Below are 22,688 nucleotides of genomic sequence, written 5' to 3'. Positions count from 1 at the left end.
CGCAGGTGTCGTAAAGATGCCAACAGTGGCTACGATGGCACTCAAACCTCTTCCTGTACACTGAGTTATCTGGATGATTTTATAGAGAAAGAAAGAACAGATTATTTTTTAAATCAATCCAGGTTTAAAGCATGCCCACATATTCATGAGCTCTGAGAAGATGAACACATTGGACAGGTCATACAGGCTTCACAAATTAGTTACAATTTTAAAAAAGGCAGTTTCTGGTACCATTTTCAGAAACCAGTGAATTAATAGTTCATGCTTTTATAATAATGTATTATTATTAATTTTAATAAATGTATGAATAATTATGTATTATTTATTTATTTTCATTGCTTTTAGTTTGAATGACAAACATTAAATGTAATAAAACTACAGCCAAGCTGGTGTGAAAGTTAATAAAACATATACATAGCATATATACAATACAGAGCACAAAAAACATTGCTATTCTTCTAAATAAAATAAAGTACTTAAGTTTGGCCTAAAGGTGGCACCAGAGGTACACACATGTTACAAGATCCAAAAACTTTAAAAGGTGCCACAAATTGAAAATGTATATTAAATTGTGTGCAAAGAGAAAAGAAGTATATTCCAGAATGAATTGGGATGCTCAATGCTTCATCCTGCAGTACGAAGCATGTAAAAGGCCCTCAACCGTATGTTGTTTTTATATGTTTAATTATAGTTTCATCTATTTTTTGACTTGTTCAGTTTTATTTTGATTACAATAGTGTAGATATATACAAATAGGTTCCATGAACCCAGTTTCCTGACTGGCTCTGCTTCTGGTTCTATTCATCTTCTGTTCCCACCCATGACAACTGTCGTAGCTTTATTGGTTCATCAAATATGTTTGCTTTATTGTGGAACTTGATTTTGGCCTATTATTTAATTATTACCATAACAGTAAATACATGAAGCAAACTTCCACAGCACTTTTCATTGAAAGCAGAATAAATCTAACTCGAGCATCACAGAACCTTCCAAACACTTTTTTACAAAATAAACTCTGACATCTCGTGGCAGACCTGTGGCAGCTTGGCACTTCTCTGACTGTTCAGTTAGTTCTTTTGTTTAAAAACAATGAAATCATACATACATCAATTGAAAGATAAACTAAAAAGTACAACGAGGTTGTTCTAATGACCTATACAGAGAAAAGGGGCTCAGTAGCGTAAATATGATTTACGGCAGCTGACCTGTCGTAACAACAGTGAGTGTTCCCAGGAAATGTGGCTCCACCCATTCAGCTTGGCAACTTATTTGTTGTTCTTTAATCAACAATTGCGCATATACTATTTCAGAAACTGTCAATAAGTGGCGGAAAAATAAATGTAAATATATTTAAACTAACAAGCCAGGGGTGCCGGACGAGTGCTGCTCGCTTGCCGCTGTCCTGACACCTGACTGACGCCAGCTCCAGACGAACCAGGGACCTGCTACAGACTTGCCACAGTCCGGACACCTGGCTGACGCCTGCCACATATATTTCGCCACTTTCAGTAATCGCTTTCTCTCCAAAAACTTGCTTTTGTGTTTTTCTACTAATATATGAGACATTCTTCTCCTTTAACTGTTTCCGCGAGGCAGCGACGTGCTCACTTTGACGGATTTAGCATCACGACAGATGCCGCCTTCCCCTGCTTGTGATTGGTTGAGCCGTGGGAATATTCGAATGAGTCCGTGATTGATTGGCCCAGAGCCGGGTTCAACAGCGCAGGGGACTCGTTTCCATTCCGACATCACTCGCGGTGGCATACACACACACATACACGCACACATACACAGAGCCCGGTCGGCTGCTGAGATGACATCTAGGTAGATAACCGGAAAAACATAATCGGTGAAATTATCTTCTATACGACTGTTGAATATGTCGAGGAAGTGCAGTTAATGGAGCCAGCTTCATCAATGGATAGCCTGCATCTCCGGAGGTTTCGCGAAATCAGTGTCGAGATTGCTTTTGCAGAGGAAATACGCCTTCCGAGCAGGAGAACAACCAATCAGCCGTGGCGAACCAAAGATAAACAAGCCTTATGATAAGACCAAACTCTGTAAGACATTATGTTTCTTATTTCCATCCTTAATGTTTAGGGCCACTGTCTGTGTGGAAATGTGTTCTCAGTTCAAAAAATCTTGTTTTGTTATCTGAATTGATTTGTAACCGAGTTGTTTAACTTCACGTCAATACCAGAGTAAGTCAGATATATAGGTTCGTAACGATGTATCGGTGTATTATATCTGCATTGATGTAAAGTCTTCAGTGCCAAAGTGGTGAAAGATGCCAAGTGCGCACTAATGTATAGGAGCGTCTCGCCCTTACTATATATCAGTGTGCTGCTATTGGCTACTATGTGTATTTATATGGGCCGCGTCAAACTATGAGGTTTGTAATTTCCTTTCACTATATTTAGAATAGGTTAATTTATCTAATGGTAGAATATTCCATGAATTCAACAGTTGTGGAAATAGTAAGCCGAAATTGGTTATTATAATATAAATGAACATTTCCTGCAGAATAATCTGTAGTTTGTAAAGGTCTTTTCTCTGGAAGCTGTTCTGTCGCGAGCCAATACAATTTCTGGTCCCATCCTTTTCATTTGCTGGGATCATGGCTTTACGCGCAGCGAAAGGCGCTTTATATGTCAGCATCTCAGTGGATACGGGAAGTGCTTTGAAGTATATTATTGGTCATTCAGAGCTGCCTCTGAAGGTTTCCATTTCTATTGTCTAGAAGCCGGAGGTGGGTTCATCGCACCTCACTGCACCGGTGGCAGCCGAGGTTGAAGGTTAGCTGCAGCAGAGAGGGGGCCTATAGATTATTGGCCAGGTGTGAAATTCTACCCGCGTGCTTTTTCTGCTTGTGCCAGATCCTTTATTACCCAGAGAGATGGGATGTCACAGATTCCCACCGGAGGCTGAAGAGGAAAGCCTGCAAGCCCCTTCTTTTCTTCTGGCTGCTTTCTTACCATAAGAGAAAAAATACCTCAACCCCATTGATTTATTTTTTATTGTGAGGCATGTGACTCCGAAATAGGCTTTTCTTATTATGATTTCCTAGAAAGATATTCAAATTATGGCATTGTGGCTTTTGATTTCCCACCGTGTCATAATATAATGTTTTAGTGTCATATATTTCATCATAAAGCTTATTGGTGGGGTGTATTCCTTATGACATCTACAGTTTGGCTTTACTTGGCCCGCGAATGTTTAGTGCTGCATGTTTTTCATGTTGTGTAATCTAGACAGCACTGTTTTCTTCAATTATAGAGTGTGATACGTAGTCTTAATGATATATTAATATTTTGGTGTGTTTGAAATGTGATTTGCCTGAGCCCGGAGTCGTTTGGGAGCCTTGTAAATTGTATCGTGTTATGAGCAGTCAATGTGCAGGTATCCCATGGGGGTTTCCCTCAGATCTCGCATCACACCCCAGCAGTAATTCCAACTCCGTGAAGGGAAGGGATTTGTCATTTGGCTGCCTGCTTCCCTTTGCCTTCTCAGGAGCAAAGCTGAGCTCTGATTTATTGTGAAGTTTCCCCAGGCTCGCTCAATCTCCATGCCGACCGAATTACCGAATGGAGGAAACGGCTCCCCACGAGAATGACCTTTTCTGGGATGGCTATTACCCAGGCCAGTATAAGGACTGATTAAGGTCATGTCTTTTTCTGCTATGTCGCCAAGTGTTTGATATTTAAAGCTTGTTAAGTGTACAGGGGGTTTTCAGTTGTGGATTAAGAGACAGGAAGATAAAATGATGCAAAATGAATATATGAAACCAACCTCTCTGCCCTTTTTATAGAAATAATGACATGGGCTTGGTTGCTTAGCATTTTGTATCTTTCACCCTTTATAATCACCTATTTCTATCTGCTAAGAGATGTCATGTGTAGTTACAGGCAGCCTGCCATCTTTTGAAATCTGTCTAATTGGTCTTTTTAGTCTAATAGGATGAAGGGGGAGTGAGACGAGGGTTAAGGGTGGGAGGTTAAGGACTGGGCCTCCGAGGTCATCGGGGAGGGGACAGTACTGCGAGGGTTATTCGGAACGCTAGTCGTGTTTATTTTGTCTACATGATGGCCGCAGTCATCACTTCAAATTAATGATTCAGACTGCCATATTGCAATTGATGCATCATCATTTGCCCCGAATAGAAAGGTTTTGAGATGATGACATTTTTAGTTGGTCCAGAGATCAAAGAATTTTTTTTCCTCAAGCATTTGGCCGTTCCTGTGATGCATGGTAGAGCGCTTATCATTAGGTTATCTCCCACATTACAGGCAACAATTTCTCTACACTTTCTAATGAGTTTCATGTTCGCTTGAAGATTTGAATGACTTGAAGGAATCAGTGACCCTTGAACGCAACACAGTAAAGTAAACAGGGCCTGTGGAAAGGACAGTGGGAGGTTTCAGTGTATTGTGTCGTTTAGTTTTCTTAGTTTTAACAGTTGAGGAGAATAGGAGACTTTAAAATCCATTAATACCTCAATTGACCAACATTAACTTTAAATCTTTTTTCAAAGAACTCATCTTTCCACAAAACCCTCAGGTCACTCTTTGACCATTTGTTATCTTTGAAGTCAAGGTTTTCTAAAGATTGGACAGCATGGCTCTCTGACAGCGCGTCCCAGTGTGCATACTGGGATAAGGATAAGATAAGGCTGTGTTTACCCTCTAATGCCACCTTGGCATCGGCCAGACTTTACCGCATGCAGTGTGTTTCCTTTACCTTGGCACTGTCTGTGGGCCAGGGCGGCTTTGGTTCAGTCCAGGGCGGCTTTGGTTCAGTCCAAGGCTTTCTCCTCCTTACCAAGGCTGCTCACGAAGATAAGACTTAACTGTGCAGCTCGGCTAAATTAGTTCTCAGCATCTGTATATCTGAAACGTCATGGTTACTATTGAAACAAAAAAACCACACAGTGTAACCTCTCGCCTCTTCCATAAGTATGATGTTGTGTAGCTAAACTATGCAATGTGTTTTTCCCTACCAGCCATTTCCTCTTGGTATTAAGAGCACGTTGCACAAATTAAAACCTGGGCATAGAAAAATGTGCACCAACAACAAAAGACAGATATTTAACAAATATTTAAACTGCCTGTATAGTTTATATTTAATGTTGATATATATTCGGTGAGTTAACCTAACAATCGTCCTGCCAATGCTGCTATTAAAGACCGACTCACAGAAATGGCCCCATATTAAACTCCAAAGTAAATGATTCATTGTTTGTCAAAACTGTAAACCTCCGAGACAAATTCTTCATGCTGGCAGCAGCTGTGGCATGAAATTAATGGTGCGAGCTCTGATCCCAGGGAGTTGGACCGTCATTTGTTTCAAACCATTTGTTGCCGCAGTGTAAGAAGTTAAATTCCCCTAAGAAATATTTGAAAATGTCTACCGAAGAAGGTGATATACATTTTCTCACTGTTTGACAGGAACGTGGGCATAAGCTGTACGTTCCATTGGAGGGTTTCTTTGCATAGCTGAAAATATATTCATTTCTGCTTTGCTTTTTTGTTTATAGTTCTCCCTCTGTTAAGCTTTTACATGCAAATAATGTCAAGCGAGCAATATATAAGGAATGGAAATAATGGTGTACATGCCAAAGTAAGTAATAACCAAATGCTGATTGATGTCCATGTCAAATAGATTAAAAAGTAAAGCGGCGTATATATTCTGCTTTTGACAATAGATTTGTTTTCCTCCAATGGGAAAGCTTCATAGGGAGGTCGTTGAACATGCCGGGGACACACGCAATCTAAATATAGTAAAAGATAATAACAATGTGGCTTCGAAGTTAACATTGGCAGACCACATTGGATATTGCATATGTCGAAACGTTTGACTTCTACATGTATCAGCCTTTACCCAATTGTGTGTGTGTGTGTGTGTGTGTTGCAGTATTAAGGAAATAGTGCAGTTAGTCTGTTGTTTGTTTAACGTTTACAAAACTTATATATCCTCAGCTTTATTGCAACACAACTCTCTTTTGATGGCTGTATAAAATGTTGCATGGGAGAAACTGTAATGTTAATATCTGTTTCCCAGACACCCAGCCATTAACGCAGAATGATTTACACCCAACCGAATGCTCTGGACATCTGTTTGAATATTGCCCAGCGATTGTATTTACATAAATTTAGTGGTTGCACATGAATTGTATAGGAAAGGCTTTTTAACACTGTTGTAATACCTTTTAGCTAATCTCAATGGAAATGAGGCTCATTGTTACCAGCCGCAGGCCTCGAGTGTTCTTGCAGTGTGGAGCAGAGTGGCTCCGGGTTGTTTGGTTATCCTGGATGTGGACCTTTGTGTCCGTCCTTTTCTTTTTCTCAAAAGAAGGAGAAGAGAGAAATATGGGTCTCTCTTATGTGCTGCTGTACCAATGTACCAATTATGCAAACTATTATAGAATTTAACCAGGCCAGCTCTTATCGGCTAATCCAGAAGTAATAGATTCTATAAAAAATGTATGAGGGGGTTTGGGGGATCTGTGTGTGTGTGTGTGGGGAGGGGGGGGGGGGGTTATAGAGATGAATCCGGCAGCTGCTGCAGCACTGCTGTCTAATTCTGTCTGGATGTCAAACTACTTGTCTGTCTCCATAACCAAGACAGGCTCCTGCAGAGCCTACCTTGAAGACAATATAAAATCCATTCGTAATATACAATTAATTATACACTAAGTGGATTGTTACTCATGGTCCATGTCATGTTCATTCAAAGTGGAGCGTTGCTTTTTTCCCCCTCTGTAATGACCATTTGCTCTTTTGTTAATCATTTATTTCCTCCTAAATTGGTCTTATTTTTTCCTTCCTTTGTGCTCTTTCTCTCTTGCGCTTCTGCAGTTTCTGAGTGGAAGGAAGGGAAAGCATTAGCATAGCACTCACATGCTAATCCAGCCAGAGAGTGAAAAGGGTGCTTGTCTTAGACCTTTTTCATTATCATCTAATTATTAACTAGGATTCCGCTAACAGGAGCTGAGATGGTAGTCGGGAGGGGGGTGTGTGTATGTGTGTGTGTGTGTGCGTGTGAATGTAGCAGGGAGAGGGTGTTTTTTCTGTGCATTTCATGTTTGTTTAGAGGGAGGCTCTCTTTGCAATTTGCTTCTATCTTTCGCCCTGACCCTTGATGCTACGCAAACTCATAAAGATTCCAGAGGGTCAGACCGATGCAGAGTCCCTGTATAATTTAGGGCTTTTTACAGCTTTGATGGATATTCTTATGCTGCTGCTTTGTAATGATTAGCTGAAGGATACTGTTTTTTTAAACAGAGGTCATTCAAATGCAGTTGACATTTAAGGCTTCAGCTATATCTGCCTGTTCAACTAACATGTGTGTGTGCTGACAATGACGAGGGAAGAGGCATATTTTCTTATCTGTCAAGACATCCATGGGGGACCGTTGGATGGACCGCAGAGCACAAGGTCTTTATCTCGCTGGCAGGCCCTCAGTGGACCACATCATGACGCTTATCAGCTGCATGGATGTCGCCTGAGAGTGGAGATGATTAGATGTCCTTCAGCTTAAACTTTGTTCTCTTTTTCTTGTTGTGCATGCTCGAGAAGTCCTTGAACGTGTGAGCCTGCACGACTTGGGAACTCCCGAAAAAGGCTTTGGAGGAAATGTGAGAAGTGAGACTGTAATGTTCTGCTCAAATGCAGGTTAGACACTGTCTGGAAAGCTAATCAAAGAAAAAGGGAAAACTGAACAATTATGTTAAGGATAAAGATACTTGGGCTCATGTGTTGAGTTCTATGCTGCATACTGCCATTTGTAAGATTGCCGACTTTGCAGTTGCCATGTCCCTAAGTACTTTATTATTGTAACCTCCCTATTAGAATATATTCTGATATGATATGGTCAGAAAGGAGTACATATAACTTTTTTTTTTGTGAAGCAGAACATCATATGGCCCGAATAAATCATATTAATTGTGAACTTAGTCCAGATATATTATCATACATTCTGGGATAACTTTAATCTCATATCCCTACTGAAGAGTTGGAAGCCAATTTTAAGCTTACGTTTTTTCCCATTAAATTTAAAATGTAGATATCAGGATGAAAGCAACCATCATTACTTGCACTTTATACATTATTTCTAGCTCCTTTGTCTGCTTTCAGTGAAAGTTCTTTCTTCGTATTTAAGTCTCTGCTAGCTCTTTGAATTCTAATGCCTTCCTTGATGTATTTTATTCCAGCGGCAAATTGTGAGAATAATGGAAGGTATTCCAGTTCACGTCCCATTTTCTGCTCGTGAAGGGATCTCCCTGGAGAAGCCTTGTCTCCCTTCTGTTTCTCCTGCATTTTCGACCTCCCTCTTGACAAATGTGTGGTAAAGGAAGGGTTGTTCTGAAATTGCAATTATTTTCTAAATGGAATCTGATCAGTCTGAGGCTTTTAGCTCTTCAGATGTGTGTGCCCAGATGAGACAGGCACTGAGCAGTTTGAAGTGGGCTTGTCATGAAGGGACAGATGTTGAGCGGAGGAGGGGAGCGGGTACACCAGAAGGGGAATCTTTTTGTTGTTGTTGTTGTTGGTACCTGAGTAACATGAAAGCCACCCTGTCTCTTCTTCCTTTTGAGGTGAAGGTAATCCTGTTCCTGCAGCTCGTCACCGAACACTTTGTTCTGTAGTTGACTCTCTTCGGCTGCCCTCTGGACCTAGAGGGAGCACATATCCAAAAGAACCTTAGGAATGAACAAGAAAAAGAGGTGATGTGACAGGTGCATGCCGCTGGCTTATTGTGCATTGTAATGAAAATACTGTTTCTTTCCATCTGAATTTTTAGACTTGTTAACTACTATCTGAAAGGTACCTGATGCATATAGAGGAAGAAGTATTTACGGTCGCCTCAGGGGTTTTAGTCATGCAGTACCAGCATTCAGACTTGAGGTCTTTGTCAGATACTCAAAGAGAATGTCAAATGTGATTATCACTAAAAATATTCCCTCAATGCCTGGCTTTATCTCCAGAATGATTGCTTCAATCAGCACATCTGTGGTGAGGCGCCTTCTCTTTCAGACACAGCCACTCATTTCCTCTGACAATACTTAACTCTGTAAACGGCATGGCTTAATTTAAGGAGTGAGCTGCTTTTGGCTTTCTCTGCTAATCAATACAACCATAAATTTATAGGAGAATACGCCCAGGTCTCAGGGCAAGCTCTAAGTTGAAACACACAGCCTGGGGCTACAGCAGGCCCTCGAAAGGATCTGTGTGATCTCAGCCGACAGAACGAGTTTGAAAACAGGAAAGAGCCATTAGAACACGAAGAAGGAGGAGGAGGAGTCGTCATTATGTGTTTGGAGAGTTTCAAATATGAAAATTGCTTCGGGAACATGGAAAATAAGTTATTATTATCATACATTATAAGAGGAGAGCCTCCAATGAGATTTAAGTGTTCTCTACCTGCAAGCTTGCAGTTTTCTTCCCGACATCAAACATATCTTTGACGCAATGTGTTTTTGGATTGCGTATAAGTTTATGTCTTTCCAAGATTAAAGTTGTCCTGGACATTTTGTGTCCTAACAATACAATCACAATCACTTTTCAAATCTAAAGACACAGCAAAAAAATGGGTGCGGGACCATTTAATGTAACATTTAGGTTTTTTGAGCCACGCCAGCTGCGTTGATCTATGAATGTCAGTCGCTCCACCACTTTGTTCCATACCGAAATATCTCAAATATTGGATTGATTGCCATGACATTTGGAATTCATAAATCATATCCCTGGTTGTTGTTCTTCTGACGCAAAAATGACATTTCTGTTTTTCGTTGATGGATTGCCATGAAGATCTGGTACTGACATTCCTACCAACGGTTCAAGACATGCAATAATAACAGCATTCCCATCAGCCTCAGCAGTATTGTGTTCTAATGTGCTAATTAGATTAGATATTCCTTTATTAATCCCACAGTGGGGACATTTCAGGTTAATCATTATCTCATGGTTACAGTGTGTAGGCTCTGCTAAAAATCTGATTGTTAGCATTGCCGCTGTGAGCGTGTTAGCAATTAGCTCAAAGCACCGCAGACCTAGCGTGGCTGTAGACTCCTAATCTTGTTTAATCACCGTTATGTTTGGTGTTGAGTGAATTGGAGAAAGACTTAAACCCTGTTTTCCTTCGTTCCAGCAGGTTTACCCAGGCTGTGTGCGGCCCTAGATAACTATCATGCTCGCCTGTATCCAGAGGCGGCAGAACCTCTCCTTGCAGAACCTGGCCTGCATACCCAAAAGCCTTGATGTTCCACCGCCGTCGTTACTGCTGTCAGTACCACCGCTGCAGCCGTGCACCCGCAAAGGTGAGTTCACATCACACATGTGACGACACTCTGACAGAGAGCGGACAGCAAGTAGGACCCAGACATCACAGACGCACAATGCATCTGTTTACCAACATAACTCATACGGGTAACTCGTGTGTTCCTGACTTCCGAATCAATAATTTTCCACTTGACCTTGGGGTTCCCGACGAACACGAAGCTCTTGGCGGTTTTGGCGGTGTGCTCAGATTTCAGCTGCTCTGAAGCTTCTAGAATTGAAAATAATGGGCAACCTCCTGATTATGAGGATGCCAATTAGTTGGGTTAGTGATCAGTGTGCGTATACATGCAGGTCAAAGTGGACTCTAAAATTACAGAGTTAATCAACTGACATATAGGGTAACTAATGATGTTCACGTTTTGTGCGGAAAGTGCTCGGTGGCCGTGTCATTTGACCTTCATCGTGACTGATTATACTGCAGTCGCTGAAAGGTTGAGTGAGTGTCTCAACCTAACGTGGATTGACATTTGTGATTAGATTTCATTCAGTTAATTGATTGAATGCGACTTGTTTGCAGATTTAGTTCGTGGCCTGATACTGCCTTCTTTATGTAGGCTACTTTACATCCATACTATGTGTGCTGCGGTCCACATTGTCCTTTTGCTGGACAGTCTAGATTTATATAATGAGATCATAGTACCACACATGTTATTCTGCTGTGGTTTCCTTTTCCCAATTGCTTCAAAATTGTGCTGATGCCTTTTATACTTTGATGCAGGCTCTGTTCTGAAGCTATTTTAAAGAGATCTATAACTACTTACAGTGCAATGGTTCTGCAGGGTGTAATGCATGCAGCCTTATGAATAATTTGAAATGAAACATCTTCAATTATTTGATCCTTTTAAAGATGCTCTTGCTGGTGTCGGTGTGACATTGTGTGGCGTTGTAATTATTTTGAGTCCATACTGTCATTTATTTGAAGTGTTTTGTTTGGACCCATGGAAGAACAGCTGCCACATTGTTGAAGCTAACGGGGATCATTGTAAATTAAGTTAGACAGAACGACACAGACTGGGATCTCGTACTGGAAACTGGAAAGCAAGAGCACGCGAATATTGACCGGTAACATTTCTCCGACAGAATCCCTATAATGCGACTATCAATGTGAGCTAAGCCCACATGCACATGTCACATGTGTCTGCAGAGCAAGGCGGGGGCCAGGGTTATCTTTATGGCCGATCATGTTGCCAGTACATGTTTTCATTTCATGAGCCTGTGTATTGTCTTCCACGATATCTTTATTCAGAATTCTAATCTTCCGCTTAGTATGTATTACATAGTAAATGTATGAAGGAAAGAATAGCAGGCACATTATTTGCATGTACGGACTACTGAATAGTTAAACCTATTCTCAGTTGGAACCATGCTTTGGGTTTTTATTACGGTCGCTAGACTTATCCGTCCCTCTTGCTCCCACTGCTCCTTATGACATCCACTGCTTTTCTCCTTTTACATCCACTGCTTTTCTCCTTTTAAATCCACAGCTTTTCTCTTTTTACATCCACAGCTTTTCTCTTTTTACATCCACTGCTTTTCTCCTTTTAAATCCACAGCTTTTCTCTTTTTACATCCACAGCTTTTCTCTTTTTACATCCACTGCTTTTCTCCTTATGACATCCACAGCCTTTCCCCTGATCTAGCAGCAATAGTTTTGTGTGGCTCGGTCCTGACCACTTTGTTTATTTCACATGCACATGTACATGTACATGTACAGAGCCCGGGCTCTGTACCAACACTGGATTTTTTTATGTGCGCACGCAGAACTGACTACACATTTTTGCTGAATTTGACAAGTGTATTGATTTAGAATCCCTGACTGGACCTTTTTCAAAAGAACCATAAAAAGTGTTCTTTATCAAACAGGTTGTATGAGACTGACAGCACACTCTGGGAGGCGTATGCATCAACAGCCACACAATCCAGAGACGCTGGCTAATCAGCCTAAATAAGTGAAAACACCTGTGTAGTCACGGTGACAAAAAGCATGGATAGTGTTCTGCATTATTACTAACTTACTTAGATTCATATCTTTTGGCTATATGTATCTAACTTTTCTCATATTTGAAATGGGGAAAGTGTCTTATCCTCCGTCTCTTTATCTCCCATCGTTCTGCTCCGGTGAAATGTCTTCTTGTCTTTTTTTCTATGAAATATTAATTGGGAATCAATGGAGCGCTTGTCGGCTAAACGCTGGAACAGAAGGGTCTCCTTTGCCTCAGGCAGAACCAGGAGTGCGTTTCTCATCCTGTTTACCTCCAGGGCCTTTCCACCTCCTTTTTTTTAGTTTTATGTATTGCGCAGCAACCCCCCCCCCCCCCCCCTGGGCCTGACATTTAAAGCACAACCACAGGGAATAATACAGCCTGCTGACGGGAGCTCAGTCTGTGTGGCCCAGGCTCCTTCATTAAATGAGTCGTAGTTGGATTGAGTTAAATGGGGACGGTCTTTAGTCACTGCTGCGCTCTTGAAAGACGTTTCCATTTTTAGCCATCAATAAATGGAAGGACATGAAAGCTCTCAGCCCCAACGACCCATGTGAAAGATTTGTGAGAAATGAGCTTTAGGAATGATGCGATGAAAGTCAGTGAGGGCTGTTCTCCGCTCTCTCGGCTTGAAAGCGGGCGCAGTAATGCTTTTTCCCACGCTGCCGGCCTGCGATCGGGCCGGCTCGGAGAGGGTAAAGTTTGCCCAAGCTGGGCCAAGCGGCACAGAAACAAATGAGGAGTGACACTGGTGCAAAGGAGTATTGGCCAGAGCCTCTTGGAGGACACATAACTAAGTGTTCGGCCCTGAGGTTACTCTGTGAAGGGAGCTCGCTTCATGTATCACTGACATGGAAAGAGGGAGGCTTGTGCAAATGGGGTGAATGAGGGTTTGTCATTTTCTTTCTTCTTTTTGTGTGTTTACGGAAGTCGTTTGTGAATGGAGAGGTTAGTGTGAGTGAGATTTAAGAGCGCATGTTGTCGGCAAGTCCTGAGTCTACTTTTTAAAAATCTAATGGTCCTCTTGGCTGCCAAGTTGAATGCACCACATGGAGGCATTAGCAACCTTCTTGGCAACTTTCCTTTAACCCAATGGGAGATGGGAAATGGGCAATGGACCTGTACTTATAAAATGCTTTTCTAGTCTTTCGACCACTTAAAGCATTAACATGACATGACATCATGCACCCATTCATACACTGATGGGAGGAGTTAAGGTTCCACCTGCACATCTGCAGTAACTAACATTCACACACACACACACACACACACACATTCACACACCGTGGGCACAGCTACGAGAGTAATTTGGGGTTAGGTGTCTTGCTTAAGGACAGATCGACGCGGAGGCGGGAATCAAACCGCCAATCCTCTGATTGAAGAACGACTCTGCTCACCACTGTCACAGTCACCTGTAATATACAAGATAAATACGAATGCATCTTTGTATTAGTTCGTTGGATAGAAAAAAAATGCTGATACTGCATCTTACTGGTTATAACGCTTATTGAACCTTTTATAATCAATATTTTCGTTAATAACATCGAGTCGAATGACTCATGTGCAGCGAGTCAGTGAGAAACCTATTCAACTCTGACAGATTTATTATGGTTCACAAATGTTCAATTCAGAATGCTTTGTTGCAGTTAGGAACAAAATGCGGGGAAATCGCTGTCGTATTGTCTATTTGACCCAGAATCTGAGAGCAGCTTTGATTTATAGTTTTCCATTTTGGTACTGGATGTTTCTCATCGTCACTCTCTTTGGGAGCGCTTCACTTCTCACCTTACATTTCTAAATACACAGTCTTGTATACCTTCTGTCTCATCTAAGAACCAGATGACTTCGAACACAGTTGTTCATCTTTTCTAATGATCACTCAACCAGTAGGGTTGTTGTGCTTTGGCTATGATCACTTAAAATAATTTATGGCCAAAATATTGGTTTCTTCAGCTTTGATCTATATTAAATGAATGTTTGAAATGTGATTGGGGGATGGAAATGTAATAAAACAACCCATCGCAATAAAAAGAACGATATCCAATATGATTTGCATCTAATTATATAAATTATGCAAACTATTAGCAACATTTTGGGGTTTGTGATCTGAATTGAGAGGGAGAACTTAGCAGCTGCTGGTGTTGGTGTTATTGCTCTGTGTAATCAGCAGATAGTCATTTGCTGCAGCTCGTCTCAAAGAGATGAATGAAGTCGGGGCCAATTAATTACATGGTCCTAATGACTGGGCTTATCGACACAACTGGGTGCATGGAGAAGGTTGCCATGGTAATGGAGACGTAGGTTTTTTAATGCATTGGGAATGTGCTGTGCTCAGCCCCTGCTTATTAAGGTAGGCCAGAGTATTTTAAATATCAGGATTATTGGTGTGGTAAACAAGTATTCATGCTGGCTGAGAAGCGGCGTTCTGTAATTAACTGCCAGTTCTCAGCGCCGTGTCCCTGCTGAGGATTAGACGCTCGTAAACATGTTATCTCACTAAAGTGTTTCCCGATAAGTCTTCAGCATAACATCAAAGACCCGTGGGATTTTTGCCTGGCAGTTCAGCCGACATGTATGCATATTAACGAGGAATAAGTTCTACATTTTTTTGGTTTTATCTCGGGTGGAAATCATCTGTAGTGGTCATTCTAATGTCGTTCTTATGTTTAGCCTGGGGCTTGTTTTGCCCATAAATGAGTGATTCACTGAAACTGCACCGGAACAATGAGGTCTCCTCTCTAATCTGGGGGGAAATGGCTTCAAGTGTGACCACGGGAAAAAGATTAGCCAGTTTAAAGTGGCAGAAAGCATCCAGTGGGATTGTATGGGGGGGGGGGGGATCAGGGGGGATCAGGGTTGTGAAACACCATTTGGTAAGTACCCAGTGTTTTATCCATCCAGAATATTCCCATGTTAATATTTATATAATCTTTTCTTTAAGTCACAAATGCACATGCAAACACACACTCGCACACACACACACACACACACACACACAAACACACACACACATAATAAATTAGGCCTAGCGATTGGGAGTTTATAATTGGTCCCCTGCATGGAAAGAGGAAATCAGGATTAGGTGTTTCCAGTAAAAGTGTGACACTTTCACTCAGCGTACTGCCACAGCACTTGAGCAGCATGTTTAATGTAATGTGTGGAGCCCCTTCCAACCGAGAAAAACATTTCAGTCTGACTGGTGGGACCATTACATCTATCCATCTCGGGCTGTAGATGTGTCGCACATCAGTGTCATTATGCAGATTTTTGAGGAAAAGAAAAAGACATACAAGCTTTTTGAATCCTACATAACCCACGTCAATCGAAACGCAAGTGGGGGAAAATGTTAAAGGTCATATCATTTGAATTTGTAAGCACCGCATGATGCTCTCGGCGAGGCTGTTCGGGGAAAAAAGTGGCTGTTGGTTATTTTCTGTGCGTCTGTGGTGCTCTCTGTTGGGCTGAGGACTGGAGCAGCAGGTTCAGGGTGATTCAGGTCAGACTGATAATTATCTGCCTGCTGGTCCTTACCTGATAACACATAGCTGCTATTTCTCCATTGTCATGTGAACAGCCTCGTATTTGTTGTCATTTCCAGTCTTTATTTTACGCCGCTGGGTGTTGTTGCGACGGCAGTGCCTCTCAATTAAGACTGACGGGAAACCATTTCACAAAGAAACACACGCAACACGATCGGTTTGGAGTCATTTTCCATTTGCCTTCCGGCCTGTGTGCTTATGAAGATGTGCTCAAAATGCACTCACGCAAACCTACTTTAATAGCAGCATGAATAGTCTCACCTCTTAAAGGCAACGTTATTAAAAGAAACAGCCCGTGTTGGGATTGTAACTTAAGACATTTTCATCTGCGAGGAGAAAATATTGACTAATTTACTGGTTCATATTTTTCACATTTTCTCTGCGGTTCCAAATGCCTGGGATTTAAAAGAGCCTGAAGGAAATTATTGCAGACTAATAAGTAAGAAGCCTGGGGTTCTGGCTTCATTCTTACATGTTTTTCTTGTTTTCAGGATGAAGGCCAAAATGAGCGACTGTTAAAATCTCTTTGAGGCTTCAAAGCACCTCGCCGAACACCTGCAGAGAACCATAAATGCCCCTTGTTAATTATCACTTTTGCTCTGCACGCGTGTTGGGAGGTTGGGTGACACACAGTGGACTCTTGCCTTCTTGGCACTTTCACAGGGAAACTTCAGCTCTTGTAATTAATAAAACACGTTTGACTTGGATGTGTTGCAGGAATCCCCCAGTAAAGAGAGAATATCGTGAAAAATGACAGAGATGCACTTTCATTTCCGCTAACACATGCTTTGGGAAAGCGACGGCTGGCTGGCGACCATGCCGTGCTCAGTTCAAAGCCATTTAACACCACTGATTGCTTTTGAAGTCCTCGAGATTGAAACAATTACCTGCGGTTGTAATTTGGAGCAAGCTGCTGGTCACGCCGTTTCTGATCTCCATTTCACTCGTCACCGGGCTTTCTCCTGTCGGGATCAGCTCAAACGATCCTTTTTATTTCACGCGTGCGTCACAGTCGTGGTCCTCAGATGACGGATACATGAATGCAGAGTGGGGAAGGCCTATTTGCTAATTAGGTTTCCATAGTGCCGCACGAAGGCAGCCGCGGTCGGAAGTGCAGCTGTGTTGTGTCTCCCGGGCTCCGACAGGGCTGTAATCTCTGGACTAACAATATCGGACACCCTGTGAAGATGTGTTATTATCCAAAGTGGTTGAAGTGTTTATGCAACACCGAGCCAGTCGTAGCCTGCGAGGTTTGACGCCGACATTTTACTGGGCAAGAAGACGCCCGTTTCGCTAAATTATCCATCTTTTGGTGATTGAGTGACATTATCCCGGGCAGAAAATAGACCAGATGTGTACAGGGGTGTCAACGCTGGTGTGTTTCGGATTGAGGATATTTTTAAATGTGCCATCTGATCTTATCATCTGAGCTCCTTTCAGGTGGATATGAACCTCTTCTACATATCGTTTATGGCAATGAGAAATTCAGCTTTTAGTCAAAGGCCTGAAATCGTGATTACAGCTGTTTTTTCCTGTTCCCTCTCACAGTTTGAACACCTCGCCGACATCCCAGATGTTATGCTTTTTTATACAGCACCTCTACACTGTGATACATAATAAGCTTTGCTTTGTTGTATTTCTCTGTAGAATTCATTCATGCTGCTGGCACCATGGTGCTGTTCCTTCGGCTCCGATGGGGGGAGATTGCTGGATGGATTGAACACTCCACCTTACCTCTTTCCTCCATTTTAAACACCCAATTTATTTCTTTCATGAGATGGATCTTGTAGATTGAATCATTTTCACAGTCGGGAGGCTCACTGTAGGCCTGAAACGAAATGAACTCCCAAATCAATTTCAAATGGGAACAACAAGTGAGCTCTCTCCTGCATCGCTGGAATTGGTTTTGTTATTGAAAATTAAATGAAGTGTTTTGTTTGGAGTTTTTGCCTTTTTTTATCGTAGATTACAGCCATGGTCTTTTGCCCGCTATGATTTCAATCGATCTAGGTTAATTTCAGCGCCTTTCCTCTTTGTCAGTAATTTCATGAATGTGTCACTCTGAAAGGTGACAGTCATTTCTTCCAGGTGATTTATTATTTTTAAGTGGGGCGGCTTTTCCACCTTCCCTTTGTCGCTAGGAGTTAAGCAGCCATGAAATTGCAAGAATAATAGTGTTTAAATCCAATCTGAGTTTGTCCCCTCAGCTTTCCCCTCACACAATTCAATCAGCAGCTCTTGGTGTCTGCTCTTTTTCCATATGCATCCATTTTTCCTTCACAGATTAGGCTCCAAGCTTTTATAATACAATCGGTTCAGGTTCATAAAAGCAGAAAGTGGAACAACATGTCATCGGCAGGAAGTGAACTAGTGATGCTCGAATGTTTACAAAAAAACAAAAAAATCCCAGTGAATCCCCTAATCGTCTTAGAAATGATTTCATATCTTTATTATAACCTAGGTGTGTTCCAATTTGAATAAGAACAAATTGTCTAAAACACCATGTGATGTTTTTGTAGCAGTTACTACAATCAGCTTCTTCTTGGCTCCTCCTGCTGCGGTTAAACGGTCAAATGTCATCAAATAAAACTGGAGCCATGTCAGTAAAATGAGGTCCTCCCCCCTCTTCTGTTAGCAATTCCTGTCTTTTGATTTCCCAGGGTAAACTCATTTTGGCTTCAACTAAGTCTGAATAAATTGCATTAGGCACTGATCAAACAGCGCTGCAGGTGTTTCCATCCTGAAAACAAGTTTATAGAACCACAAGTTGATGTCAGCCATTATTACCCGAAACAGGTTTCCGATTGAAAGGAAAAAGCAAAAGAAGAACACAGGATTTTCGTGGGCTGCTTTCAGCCAAATTAATTGTTTCTTTCTGTTTTCTTCTCAGGCGAGCCTCCTGCCTCCATGATTTCTCGGTACCCTTCTCCTGCAGAGTTGGATGCTTTTGCCCAGAGGACCGCCAACAGCCCACTTTCCATCAAAATCTTTCCGACCGACGTCCGGGTGCCACAACATAAACAGCTTAACAAAACCGTCAACGGGTTAGACACCACGGGCCAATGCTGTAGCCCCTTTTCACAGCAATACTCAGGAGGCTTGTTGGCCACCATCAAAGCCTCTGTGGTCGTCAAAGGTGTGGTAAAAACCTCTGAGGGCAGGAGGACTAAACATGCAAACACTCAGACCTCCGCGGGGCCGTATAATAATCCTCTAAATCATGGCTACACAGACAGACACGGGCATAAGGCATATCATATCAGCTCATGTAAGCCCCATGATGTTCCCATTGAGACACTTTGTTCGAGCACAGGGATGGCCTCCAGAGATCAGAGCCTGGCCCCCCAGTCTGAGCTGGCAGAGGTTCAAAGCCTGATGAGGCAGATGAGCAGAGTTCCCCACAGCCAGGCCGTGCAGCTGGGGGGAGAGGCTCGAGCCAGCCCCTCTCTGCAGGCCGTGGCCGCAGTGGCACATTCAGACTCCGACTTTGCCCTGGGAGTGCTGCCTCAGAGCAGTCTCGCTTTTACAGGGGCAGTGCTGCCCACACAGAGTGCAGACATAGCCAAAGCGGGGTACTTAGAGAAAGGAGACTACACAATGTGGCAGCATACACATCAGATGCAGCAGCAGCAGCAGCAGCAGCGGGGGCCGCCCTATCAGCAAGGAGCAGGGAGGATGTACAGTGTGAGTAACGGTGCTCAGAGGCACGGAGGCGTCGAGGCCGGGGTGGGCCAGTCCCCTGAAACCCGCCTCCCTCTGTCGTACAGGCCTCACCACGAGCGAGTCGGCGACTCTTCTCTGAACTGTGCCGCCATGCAGGGGGAGTTCTCCGCCGGGCAGTACTACGCTCCTCTCTGGGACAGCGTCTCCCCCAACAGCGACGGTTATACTTCTCAGGTGCTGGACGCGGGTCCATGCGCAGCCAGGCTTAGAGACCTCGGACTCTCCCATCCCCATCTCCACGCAGGCCGCCATCAACACTTCCAGCCGCAGCTCCACCCTCCTCTTCCTCCTCACACCCAGGCCTACAGCGCAGACCAGAACCTCTGTTGCGGTCTGCCGGGTTCCAGCGTGTGCCACGCCGCAGTGCTCAGCAGCAGCCTGCAGTCTCTGGAGTGCCTCATCAGTGAGATCCACCCGCCCTGCATCAAAGAGCACATGCTGGGCCGTGGGTACGAATCCATGGGGATGCCTCAGCTACTGGAGCACCACCAGCAGAGCCACATCCAGCTCCCCGTCTACAGATGAGGCACGGCGGGGCGCCGTGGGACAAACCTTTTATAGACCGTAGAAGTGTGTCCGTTTAGTCGGCAATGGAAATGAGACGTGCTTTTTTTTAGTTTGTGCATGTAGTTTCTCTGTGGGAGGCTTTGGTGGTTTGGAGCTTGAAAAGGTGAACGATAATCACGACTTAAGATACAGGTTTACCTTCTGAACTTGTTTTATTTTTATATCTTTAAATGGCCATTAAATATGCCTGTTGTTCCTCATTTAATGCCGATGCCGAGCACCTAATCAGAATTTCCCATTTTACGATTGAACATAAACTGGATATTTTTTTGTCGATTCCTCTTGAAGCCGACGGAAAAGTAAACGCACTGAACTGAAATATTCATAAATACATTTCTTTTCAAAGAGGTCGTTGGTGACAGTTTTTTCGTGAATGTTGTATATTTCTTTGACATAAAATGGCTTCTTATTTGAACATTCCCTCATTATTGACTAAACGTTTGGGTGTCCGCTGCTTCGTTGCATTCTTTATTTTGTCCTCTTTTCAGCGTAGACAGACTAACGCGGTAACTCGAGCTTCTGCGATATGATGCAGGTGTCTAGGCCGCCGTGTGAGGATGTTTTTCATCATTGTATACAAATGTGGATGTTTTTTTTGTTTTTGTTAAGCATCCATAGAGAAAGTTGCGTAATCTAACATCTTGATTGATTTAAAGGAGTCTTGCTCAGCACAATGTTTTCGGACCGTTGCACATCCAAATCAACTCTGTGGCAATTCAGGCCAAGCAAGATGTGCCCTTTGTAACTCTTTTCTTTTTTATTATTTGAAGACGTTGCTTGGAAGTTTTTCTGAAATGAAATGATCTCTGGAAGGTTGTGACACTGTTCCATAATGCCTGGGCATATATATGAGCGCCATGTTGGAGAGCAGGCCACCGTAATCATTTATGTTATCTTCTTTACAGGGCTATATTATCTCTGATGGTGTGAGACGTATGCCTGAGTAGTTTTCTGTGTGTCTGCACTGGTTCTGTGATACTATTTATGTATGTCAGCCTAGAGAGTTATATGGCAAACTGTCTCTATAATTATAAAGTGCAATTACTATATATGAACAGGTGAGCGCTCTTCGTGAAGTATGTTGTTGAAATAACTACATTTTGCATTGTATGACCCTAATCCCTCAAACCTTTTTGATTGTCAAGTAAATGAAATTTTCTAAACCCAGCACATAGTTTGTGTTATTACATATCACCTGTCAGACGTGATGCTGAGAAGACACTTTTATTATATTCATGAATTGTCTAGCTCTGGAAAGATGAAACAACGTTCTGGTTTTATTGCAAAGGGATTTAAAGCTTAACCACCTTTTCAGTCATAGATCTCATTTTATAAAGATCTCATGTTTATAATGTGATGTAAATCAATCTCTAGCTGAAAGCTATTGGATTGGTTCCTCTAGAAGTGCTAATGTTGTTATCATAGTGAATGGCATTAGTCTAGAGATGGATGGCCAACGTTTGAGGCAAGAGCCATTGAATACTTAAAAATACACACGTGTAAATGAAAACGTACAGATCCTCGCCTTTGCTTATATTACATTTGTGCATGAAAAATACATGCCGTGTGCACAATAACATTACCCTCTACATCATGGAGAAATGGGCCTGCTATTACCCAGTTATTAAATTGCTAATCTTGGATGGCGGCATGCCTGCCAGCACCTTATTTTGCTTCATTTGTCCTCCTAAATTGGATTCTATAGCAGTAATGTGCTTTAGGTCAGCATAGAAATACAATGCACACCCATTTTAAATGCTCCATTACAAAACAAATAAGCTCTGCCGTAAATAATGGCTTTAGATGCACTGCTGGGAAGAAAACTGCAATATTCAATTGATGACCTCATTGCCGATAACAAATATATCAGTTAAAAGGTCAGTGGCTTTGTCATTGAGGCATTGTTGTAAATGATTTCCTGTCTTCAGCCGACGGTGTCCCGGCCTCGCTTGGAGCTTTTCCATCCCATCTATTAGTCGGGACAGCTCTGCTGATACTCTGCTGATAGACCTACAGGATTACAGACGTGCTCCTCTGGCTCTCGCTCACAGACGATGAGCTCCAGCTCCTCTGGGGGAACCAGAGCCTCAGGGACTCAGATAAGTAGGACTTGGTTGATTCGGGGGATTCAGTAACAGGAAGAGAGGCGGTTCTCCTCCTTCACTGATTCGTTTTTTTATGAGTGTTCAAAATAATCCTGCTAAAAACTGTTTCAGCAATCAGTCTAAAAAAATATTAAACATAAATCAGAATTGCTTTTCAGAGTTATTTAAGATCTGGAACTGTATCTGCATTGCATGTGATGTATGATTTTTATTACTGACTATAATTTATAATATTTCATGCAGTAGCTTGGACACAAATGTGATTAAAAAGCCGAATTTAAGTAAACATCGCCACCTAGAGTACAATTCATGAACTGTAAATCAGTCGAGTCGCTTGTGATTAAAAATTAGATCAGAGTATGTAATCTAGACACAAACGGCTGATCAATAAGTATTCAAACAGTAAAAGTAGCTCTAATCTATAATGTATTAATA

General features: G+C 42.3%; 1 protein-coding gene across 7 annotated transcripts; it reads left to right on the top strand.

The window, feature by feature from the left end:
* Nucleotides 1-1,760: 1,760 nt before the first annotated feature.
* On the top strand, nucleotides 1,761-21,315 carry LOC130204889 (protein FAM222A). 7 transcript variants are annotated; one of them, XM_056431872.1, is made up of 4 exons: nucleotides 1,761-2,060; nucleotides 8,600-8,722; nucleotides 10,150-10,315; nucleotides 18,749-21,315. In XM_056431872.1, exons 3-4 carry the CDS (start codon nucleotides 10,186-10,188, stop codon nucleotides 20,104-20,106), a joined length of 1,488 nt encoding a protein of 495 aa, XP_056287847.1. In that variant the 5' UTR covers nucleotides 1,761-2,060; nucleotides 8,600-8,722; nucleotides 10,150-10,185; the 3' UTR covers nucleotides 20,107-21,315. The 7 variants fall into 7 exon arrangements, with proteins under 7 accessions (XP_056287847.1, XP_056287846.1, XP_056287848.1 ...); XM_056431871.1 differs by having other exon boundaries at nucleotides 8,594-8,722; XM_056431873.1 differs by lacking the exon at nucleotides 8,600-8,722.
* The last annotated feature ends 1,373 nt before the right edge of the window (nucleotides 21,316-22,688 follow it).

The sequence above is a fragment of the Pseudoliparis swirei genome, chromosome 15, assembly GCF_029220125.1.
Source record: "Pseudoliparis swirei isolate HS2019 ecotype Mariana Trench chromosome 15, NWPU_hadal_v1, whole genome shotgun sequence".
NCBI lineage: Eukaryota > Metazoa > Chordata > Actinopteri > Perciformes > Liparidae > Pseudoliparis > Pseudoliparis swirei.
Note: the sequence above shows the minus strand (reverse complement) of the source record. Positions and strands in the feature narration are given on the sequence as shown.

Bases quoted from the DNA above. Each gene is read 5' to 3' on its own strand.
- LOC130204889 (XM_056431873.1), top strand. From the start codon at position 10,186: ATGCTCGCCTGTATCCAGAGGCGGCAGAACCTCTCCTTGCAGAACCTG. The intron at 10,316-18,748 runs GTGAGTTCACAT...TTTTCTTCTCAG, and splicing joins GCAGCCGTGCACCCGCAAAG to GCGAGCCTCCTGCCTCCATG.